At 39.7% G+C, this 10,309-nt stretch overlaps 1 protein-coding gene across 1 annotated transcript in view; it reads left to right on the forward strand.

The window, feature by feature from the left end:
- mntb (MAX network transcriptional repressor b) overlaps positions 1-10,309 on the forward strand; it is a 17,012-nt gene that overhangs the window by 2,358 nt on the left and 4,345 nt on the right. Inside the window, exons 2-4 of the mRNA XM_014016888.1 lie at positions 2,053-2,638; positions 2,725-2,766; positions 2,951-3,062. Of these exons, the coding sequence (XP_013872342.1) occupies positions 2,053-2,638; positions 2,725-2,766; positions 2,951-3,062 (740 nt within the window). The remainder of the gene's footprint in view (positions 1-2,052; positions 2,639-2,724; positions 2,767-2,950; positions 3,063-10,309) is intronic.

Genomic DNA, 10,309 nt, shown 5'->3' on the forward strand with positions numbered 1-10,309 from the left:
CTCCTGCCCCGGTGAAGTGAAGCTTGCGCCTTTTGGCGTGTGCGCCGTTTCTCTTTCGTTTCGGAAACGTCCGAGTTGCGTGTCGACGTCGGGAAGGTTTTGAGGAATCCCTGGGATCTTCTGTGCCTAATGATGCAGTTTCCATGGCAACCGGGGGTCTTTCCACATCCTCAGGCGAGGGAGTGCAGCAAATACTGGTTCACGTTGTTACATTAAAGGGCCTTTTTTTAGTCGGGTACAGTTTGTTTCCTCGTGTTCCTCGGTGACATCATTCTTTGTACGGGTTGGATGTTTACTGAGCAAACAAGGTGACATAACAGTGAGACAGCTCAGATTATCTGAAGATTTTAATCTGACGGTTGTAATAAAAGGCAGGTGATTAAGGGGTGTAAATCTTTAGGCCCCTGGTGATTTGACTGTGATTCAAACGGCTGCATCGACGTGTCACGATTATCTGCAAATATTAAATTTGTGCCTCAGATGTTTATTCAAAATAAAAATAACTAGGTCCTCTGGATGGGTTCTTCTTAAATGAAATGTTTCGTCTCCTCCGAGAGACGTCTTCAGTCTGAGAGTTTCAGGTGAACTCAGACTTATAAGCTACGCCTTCACGGGGACTATTTCGCAGATACCGCCACCTTTGCTTAGCGCAAAGCATCATGGTCCAGTTTGGGGGCGTCCGGTGCCGGTGTGTGGATTAAATGACTGAACATGTGTGGTGTAGTGTGTTTTACCTGTGTATATGTGCAACAATGATCACAGATACATGAAAACAAGTTTAAATATTTAGAATAAAGAAAACACAAGATTGTCACCACTCAGTCTAGTAGATCTTGTGCTAAATATGTTGATGTGGTTTACAGTGATCTGGGCTGCAGATCATATTTCCTGACTACAGATCATTTTGACCACTTAATATTACAAATATAGGTATGGACTATCTAAAAAACTTGACCATATAATGGTGTACAGTTTATTTATTAACACTAATATACACCATACTGAAAGCTACAGATCATAATAACATGCATTTACTACTGTTAAAAAATATGTATTTTGAATTAATATTTAAGCCAAATTTGATGTGTGGCGAAAAGGATGTTTTATACTCAGAATTTAATAAATCATAGGTCAGCCTGCCTCAAGATTATATTAAATGATTTTCACCCAGACCCACTGCTCATCATGCAGTTAATAAGATCACTATATACTGGGATTTTCTCTGGCAATAGATTTAATATAGTGCCATACTATAGTAATTACTACATTATATTAAGAGTGAAAATATTGCACAGCAGTATAACCTTGCCTCTATTTTGCATCTCCARGTTGCTATTTTAGGCACTAATTCCAACATTTGAGCAGGTAAAAGTTCTGCACGAGTTTGTCCTTTTTCTGATTAGAAGTTGGTACCTCACGAACCAAAATAAACATTTTAAAATGCGCAACAATCCAAACTTTAAACTTTTATAACTTGTCCCATCATTTACTTTTCTTTTGTTTGCCCCCAAACAATCCCACAAACCATTGCGAGCCACTTACGGTAGGTGGCTCTAAATGGYATCCGCGAAATCCATGGTGGACAAACAGGTTGGTCACATGCAAAAGAGGGCCATCAGCCAAACTATAGGTCGTTAGTGCCTTGATTAGCTATATTGTTCATAGAGGGTCATGTTGCAATAACAGCATTGTAGGAGCCTCTACCTCTGTTTAACGATGGACGTTTCTTCTTCACAAAGATGGCTTCCTTTACTTATTTTTCTTTTTGATTTTTCTACCTGGATTACTGAGCTGCATCAGGGCATTAATTCACAACACAATTTAAAAAGGAACTAGAGACAGAAATACAAACTTACATTCTGATATGATTTATTTTACACTGTAATAGATGCTAATGTTGAAACTTTAAAAACTAGCGTTTAATAAATTAGCATTATGTCAGCTTTGATAAATGAATTTTTAGGCTCAATCCTCAGTCGTTTGYATTTTAATCTCTCTAATGTTTTTTCGTTTACTCTTCACTGATTTATTTATTTATTTTTATTCTTTCAGACGATGATCAGCGCACGGAGAAGGAGCTCATCAGCAGGGAGGCGGAGTCCAGGCGTGTGGAGGTTGTGACGTCACCCCAGCCTGTCAGAGCCAACCACACCGCCTGGGGTGAAGATGTTCCCCGTCAGCAGCCTCACCACCCTCCTGCCCACCCGCAGCCTTCTCTCCCACCTCCTCAAGTCCCCATCGCCGTCATCCCCGTGGTGCCGGTGGTCAACGCCACGCCCTCCGTCCCCCCGCTTCCACTCTCGACGCCGATCGCGGCGGCGGCGGCGACGTCGTTCAGCAGTCCCYCGCCTCTCAAGAAAGAGGCCGTGTCCTCGCCTCCGCAGCAGCAGAGAGCGGCCCCCCACCTGATGTCCTCCCCGCAGATCAAAGTGGAGCCCGCTCATCAGCTGGTCGACGCCAAGTCCAGCCTGTCGCAGCCCCAGGTCCAGATTCAGTACCCAGCATCCATCAGCACCAACAGCTCTGGCTCTCATCACACGCTGCTTCCCCATCAGAGTCCACCCACGTGTCAGCCACAACCTAACGGAGTGTTGATGGAGGACATGAGGGGGATGGAGGGGAAGAGGAGACCAGGAGGGTCCGTTTTTGGCTTTTTAAAGTTTGTAACCCAATTAAAATAGATTTGTTACTTATTGCATCTGATTGTCTCTCATATGATTTCAGTGCGGGGACCAGAGAGGTGCACAATAAACTGGAAAAGAACAGGTTAGTCTGAATAAATTCCTGCTCATCTTTGTGAAACTTACCAATAAAAGAGTTTGAAAAGCTAACGGGAAGCTGTGAAATTCATCCTGAACCAAAACATCCTGTTTAAATTCTCAGAATAATACCGATGAATGTTMACGTGTTGCCAAAATGAACTCTTTTTTTTAATGTCTGAACATTTCAGGAGAGCGCACCTCAAAGAATGCTTTGAAACACTGAAGAAGAACATTCCAAACGTTGATGAGAAGAAAACCTCCAACCTCAGCGTTCTGCGCAGTGCGCTGCGTTACATCCAGGTACGTGTTTTTCTACCAAACCGTAGTGTTAACGCTTAAAAAAAAAACGACTTTCCTCTCGCTCTGAGAGAAGCCTCGGCCTCTCTGTCCTGCCTGTGTGACTGACACACAATGTGAGTTTTGTTGGTTTGTGAACCGTTCAGTGTTGGTCGGTGTGCTGTGACAGTTGGTTTTCCATCAAACAAACGGATATGAATCAGTCTGTAAAAAGGGAGGGTGAACAAATCAAATGTTTTCTTTACTTTTTGCAGTGTATTTACTACGTGCGTTTTGACTCCCACCACCCACTGGAACACAAGTTAGGAGTGATCAGGACTCTGTACCACAGAGCAGACAGTGTCCCTACAAACCCAGGAGCCAGGGAGAAAGAGAAATCACACACATGACAGGCCCTGGAGCAGTGTGGTTATCCTGACTGGGCTTTCCTGAAAGCAGACAGGAAACACAGACAGGACTCCATGCAACCTTCAGGTGAAAATGAAGAACCCAAACCCAGACCCAAACCAGTGGTTATTCCGTATGTTGCGGGTGTTTCGGAGAAACTGAGACGTTTATTTTCTAAACATGATGTCCCAGTAGCTTTCAAACCCCAAAACACACTACGGCAAAGGCTGGTTCACCCCAAAGATTCGGTGCCCCGGCACAAACAGAGCAATATTGTATATGCTGTTAAGTGCCAGGAGGACTGCGACCAGTTATACATCGGGGAAACAAAGCAGCCACTGTTCAAAAGAATGTCCCAACACAGATGAGCTACATCTAATGGCCAGAACTCTGCAGTTTTCACTCATTTACAGGCCAGCGGTCACTCTTTCAGAGATGAGGATGTTCTCATTCTTGAGAGAGGAGTAAAAGAAGCCATTTTTGTAAAGAAAGACCATCATTAAACAGAGGTGGAGGCCTCCGTTTTCAGCTGTCCCCCTCCTACAGCGCTGCCATTGGCAGTATCACTCCACCCCCTGTTAACAATAGGTATTAATTAGGAGTGAACTATAGCCATGTGATGTGAGTATCAGTCACATGGAGGCAGGACTTAAAAGCCTGAATTTTGCCTGAAACTCTCAGACTGAAGAAGTCTCTTGGAGGAGAGACGAATCGTTTCATTAGAGAAGAACCATCCAGAAGACCTATACAATTATTTTTCTTTTTGTATTTACTATTTTATATAACGTCTTTATGAGAACACGAGGCTAATTAATCTTATACTAAGCAATTTAAATCAAGATAACACATAGAAACTGACACAATCCAAGAAGTAAATATTATTAAAAGGTGACAGAGGTAATATTTTATTAGAAAATGTTTAATTTGCTTTAGGTGTGGAAAACTAATGCTTTCTTTAAATTTGACATCAAGTATACTGCTACAGGGATCTATAAAGTCTGAGGAGGGGATTTTTTTTTTGAGTCTACAAAATCAAACCACGGGAGGAATTTTTTATTCGCACAAAACTGAACGGCAGCCTGGACGGACAGTCGGTGCAGTGGACCCTTTGATATGTTGAACTCAACGCAGGATGCAATGGAAAGTCAGTGAAAAAATCTAAATCAGGCCGTGGGATGGGGAACAAGATGACTGAGAGCAACAACCCTCCAGAGAGCAGATCTCAGAGGGACTGTATATAACACGTTTTAAATAATGAAACAAATCAACTAAAACTGACATTTAGTAATATGGTCGGTCATTTCTGAACATAAACTGGAGGTCTTCATTTCCTGTAAAAATGTAGTGATGTGAGTTAAATTTAATCAGCTGATTTTGCTGAAAGTAGGGAGGCGGGAAGTAGACCATAGCAGAAATGATTTGAAATTGAATTGGATTGGCAGATTGTGAACAAAGAGGTAAAAGAGCTCACATTCACAGAAAAACACGAGGAGTAAAATAGTTAAAGCAGTCAAAATGAGCAGAAAAATGTCTAAAAAGTAGCTGAAAAGGCTGAAATTACCACAGAAAGAGCACATTTGCTGAATTAAGCAGTAAGAAGCCGAAATTATCACAAAAAGGTGAATTTAGATAAAAACTGACAATAGCTACAAAGTAGCTAAAACAGTTAAAATGAGCAGAAATCATTAGAAAGCCTAAGTTAAGAAGAAGATGTTGATAGAAGCCTAAAAAGTTTAARTTAACAGAAGAAAGGAGCAGAAAGACAGCTGAAAAATATGGAAAAAAAATCTAAAATTAGCACAAAAAACAGTTAAAATAAGCTGAAATTGGCACAGGATGTTGAAGATGACATCATACGTTTTCAATGCAATAAAAATAGCAGAAAAAGCTAAATAGCTGAAAAAGTACAAGTTGCTGTGTTACCACAGGTCATAACATTCACAGCCTAAAGGAGATGAACATTTTGATAAGTGAATGGTTGAGAAAGCACAAAAAATGTGCAAYGAGTTAGATGCTGAAAAATGTATGGAAAAAAAATAGTTATGTGTCAACACCTTGTTATCATCTACAGCAGTGGTTCCCAAAGCTGGGGTCGGGACCCACAGTGGGGCCCTGAAACATCAAGGTGGGGTCCTGAAAATATTTTCTGAATTAATTTCACTAAAAAATGACAACTAACAACATTTTTTGCCTTTGTTGTTACAAAATAGTAAGATTAGTGTGCTTAAAATGGACAAAAATAAAGTAATAAATAATGTTATATGCTCTTGTTTATTTGATGTGTTTGATGTGTTTGTTTGATGCTCAGGTCTCTGCTGCTGGTATTTTGTGGGTCAAAAGCTGAAAAGTTTGGGAAACACTGATCTACAGTATAATTATATCCAATCAGATCTTTTGTTGCTGTGTTGTTTGTAGGGTTGGGCATAATCGTATCGTGTGCAATTAATCGTCAGAAAAACATTAATCGATTATTTTTTGGCACTTGACGATTAATACGATTAATGCCACCATCAGTCTGCTCGATGCTCCTCTCCACTTCAAAAATGACAAACATTAAAAAAAAGGTTCTGTAATTTATTTATCAACACAATTTAAAAATTGATGTATAGCCTGAAGTCGGTAATTTTGACACAATTTGGAACAGATTTATACGAGTCTTTCCCACTAAATTGGTCATGTGACCAGGACATAAGTGTGTACAGGGACTCCAGGGGATTAATCGTCAAATTAATGGTTAAATACCACAATTAATCGTGATTAATTTTTTTGCCAATATCGCCCAACCCTAGTTGATTGACAGACAGCTCGCCTAGATTTGATTCTATTCTGAGAGATTGTACTCAGAACATGAACAATATTTACATCACTGCACACATAATCAGAGCATTATTAATATGTTGCTCTGTTGCATATTTTAAGTTTTTTGATTTTTTAAATCATGATGTTTGTCTGTTCAGCAACAATCCAATCATCACTTACTGTAAACACAAACATCTGGGTCTTATTTTTCTTTATTCTTGACTCGTCTCACCATGTGAACCTGTAAATCTCTCTCTCTCTCTCTCTCTCTCTCTCTCTCTCTCTCTCTCTCTCTCTCTCTGTAGCCATGTGAGATCTGAGCACATGGCTACAGAGAGCCTGATGACGTCACCACAGCTGATCTCCTCAGCTCTCTGGCACTGCAGAGAGGAGAAGCGGCGCAGCGACAGGTGCTGTTACACTCACCACGCAGCGCCGCTTCCATGGTGATATAAAACCATGCGATAGGTGCAGATCTGCATCAGCCCTGTCAGCTTTGTTTTTTTTTTTCTTTTTACTCTTTATCTCTGGCCGTCTTACCTTATACCCCCCACCCCCCGGTATCTACCCTGTGGAGCTCTGGTGGGAGTTGTCAGAAGTGCCACCATTTCAATTTCCTCCTGCAGGAAATAATGTTTCACCTGTTAGTGTGTCCTTATCTTCAGATCACACAACAGACTTATATGTGTTTAGAGCAAAAGATACCTGCAGTTCACCTTAATTTAATTAGAAGGACATCGTAAATGAGGAAGAATGAAAGAGCCATAGAGGATGCTGAAGGGGGGATGAATAGAGCGCTAGAAGAGGAGAGAGTGTGGGATGGAACAGTAGAAAAGGAGGAAGAAAAAAAAGACAGGAAATTATCCAAAAAACACTGAACTGGCCTGAGTCCAGTCTCATTCTGCCTTATATCTGCCACACTGTTTTAGATGCCAGTCATGCTTATTTATTTAAGTTATTTTATTTTATTTTTTTACCGAAACTGCCAGCTTCTCACGTATGAGGTTGCCAGGGAAACGGCAGCTGTTTCCTTGGTGATTTACGGCAGGGCTAATGGTGTCTGGGTCTGTATGGGAAGTCCTTGGATTGATGTCTGTGGATCCTCTTCAAAGAACTGGTCGTCGCTCCTCTGCGGCTGACTGGAGCATCAAGGAATGTGTTTCCTGTTTCATCACACGGACAGTCAGTGCTGCTTGTGTAAACGCCTTTCACACTTTATGACTACCAGTCTAAGTTTGGAAGTGACCCACGGTGTGTAAAGATAAACGTTTAAAGACGGGGGAGTGGACGGGTGGTAAAGAAGTGAAGGGAGGAATGTGGGCTGCACTCTCAGGCCAACAGTGTAAATAAGAAACTGTTCTTAACATTTTGCCTGTTGAAATAAAGGTTAAATAAATAAAATAAATAAAAACGTGCAAGGCCGTTCTGTGCCTGCAGAGAGTAAACAGCTTTGTTGACTGAAGTCAGTGTCCTGTAGTAGGATCAAGTGTCCTGACAGTGCAACACGTACTTTTTAGGGGTGTAAGAAAATATTGATACACTGAAATATCGCGATATTTCATTTCCCGATACTGTATCGATATTCTAAAGCCCTGTATCGATTTTTTTTTATTAAGGTTTAAAATGTCAACTTTCCTGCCAGCTGTTCATTTTTATGTTGTATTTCAGCCTCTGACCACTAGTTGGCAGCAGTGAGCCAGACATTTGGCTCCTCTACCTCTTGAGGTAGAGGCTATTGTTAAGTGTTGGGTGACCATATTGTAAATTAATGTTAAAAACTAAAAGCTGCAAAAATATATTTTCAAACTATTTATTGTCAAATTAAGTCTAATAATTGAAAACATGTATGAAATAAGAAATATGAAACAAATAAAATAAAACACATACAAAGCAGAACACAGCTAAATGTATCAAAAGYATGTCTATGTAATATTAGAATTTTCTGAGACAATGAATTTTGGTTTTTCTTTTTTTTCCCTGTAAGAGGTTTTTATTTAATAGAATTTTTGGACAAAAAAATTGCAATATATCGCCGTGCTTATAGTATCGCAATATATCRGGATATATCGTATCGTGACCCCTCTGTCATGATATGTATCGTATCGCCAAATTCTTGCCAATACACAGCCCTAGTGCTTTTCTCATTTAGCTTCCAAGACTAATAAAATAAATCAGCTGCACATAAATAGGTGAGAGTGTTTGATTGTTTTTAGTTTACCTGTGCTTTTCCACCACTTTTACCCAACTTCTTTCCTCCCGTTTCCACCTCCTTCCACGGCTCTCCGTCCTCTCTAATCTGTGATAATGTCCTTAGCTCTGATCGGCGCAATACGTCAGCTGACACAAACTGGGTCACGCTGATGGGGTATTGGGGTTAGGAAATAATAAAAAAAAGAAAAAATTGAGACTAAAGTGACGGATTCAAACATTTGCTTTGATTTTTATTTTTGTTCTTATATGTGACCCATCACATGGAGACGAGGATTAAACCTAATAGTGGTGTATGGAGAAATGGACATAGTGTTCTGATTAAAACACTAACAAAAATTGAATGCTTTATCTGTGTTTCATTTGAATGAACTGTGTGAAATATAATCATRAAAAATAATTTAAGCACTTTTTTTGAGCAGTAGTAACAAAAAACCTGATTTTGAGGGCAAATCCCTCTAAATTGTGAGATTTTCCCTGTGAGCTAGCAAAGTTTTTGTTTCTATCCAGCTGGGAAATGTCAATATTTAAAAACTATTTGAGATTTCCTCTTCATAATGAAATTAGAAATTCCTCATTAAAATTACAGAAAATTAAGATTCAGACCAAATATTAATGTGTTATCATAACCAACAAGACAAATTAGGGCGTTTCTCTGGTTCTGTTTATGAAATCAGGATGATCCAGTTGTCAAAATGTAGCTTTTAAACCAGGAATCTCAAAATGTCATTTGGTCATTTTGACCAAATTTGACTTAATCCTCATTTCGATATGATGAGTCACATATTACTGTATTTTTGCGTGTACAATCCCAGAAATTTAACCCCAAGAATCATCCTTAAAGTTGGGGGAGGGGGTACACGGATCATCTTCCGCCTCCGCAGCCACAAACACGTCCACACGAGTGTGTGTCACTAAAAGCATCTGTTACAGCGCAAAGGCTGAAAAAGTCTGTATGAAACAAGGGTTAGCATTATTCACGAGGATTGGATTTTTTAATGCATTTTATACTCGAAAAATAAAAGTCGCATCACACTCGAAGTGCATTATACACGCATAAATACGGTCATTTTCATGTTTTGATTTGTAGGTTTTAATGCATCCCTGCTTTTAGGATTTAGTACATTTAAAACGTGAAACAAACTTTAATTTAAGGTTGTGCAGTTTATTAAAAATTGATTGGTATTTCCATATCAGTTCTCTATTCCCAAGGATAGCAGAAGAAAAACTGCATAATTGGCAGTTTAGATGTTCTAACAGGTTCATCACAACTGATATTGTTACGTTTTTCTGTTGTGCATCAAGCTTTTTGTACCTAAAACTTTTTCTTTAATGTAAAATGAGAGCTGATTTGCACATTCCTGTCTACGTTTTATTATTAAATGTTTGAAGAAATCTAGAGGATCTTAAGTGTGCGACTCTTAACACAGACACAAATAATCCTTTAGAGTTCCATTGTTCTCCATGCATTTTTAAAAATAAAAACAAAACTAACAATGTAGTGACATTTTTTGAGAACCCCCAAGAGACCTCTCAAAGACCCCTAGGAGTCCTGGCAGTGCTGGCTCTGGCCATTTTGGTGCCCTAGGCGAGTTGAAGCGCAACCCCCCCCACACCAAACTGTGTCCCACCCACCCCAATTTGAACCCATAAAAACAAGTTTGACAGTGTAAGGTACTGTGGTAAACTTAGATTTATTTGCTTTCCCAGAAGGCAAATAAATAACAACATACATGTCAACTTGTGCGGATTGTCTGTAAGTTATAAAACAAGCAAGTAAATCAGATCTAAAAAATAAAAAAGTTCTGGGTTTTTCTGGATGCATAGTTTTTGTTTAATCACAAACCTGCATGTCC

Source organism: Austrofundulus limnaeus, unplaced genomic scaffold, assembly GCF_001266775.1.
Source record: "Austrofundulus limnaeus strain Quisiro unplaced genomic scaffold, Austrofundulus_limnaeus-1.0 Scaffold157, whole genome shotgun sequence".
In the NCBI taxonomy this organism is placed as follows: domain Eukaryota; kingdom Metazoa; phylum Chordata; class Actinopteri; order Cyprinodontiformes; family Rivulidae; genus Austrofundulus; species Austrofundulus limnaeus.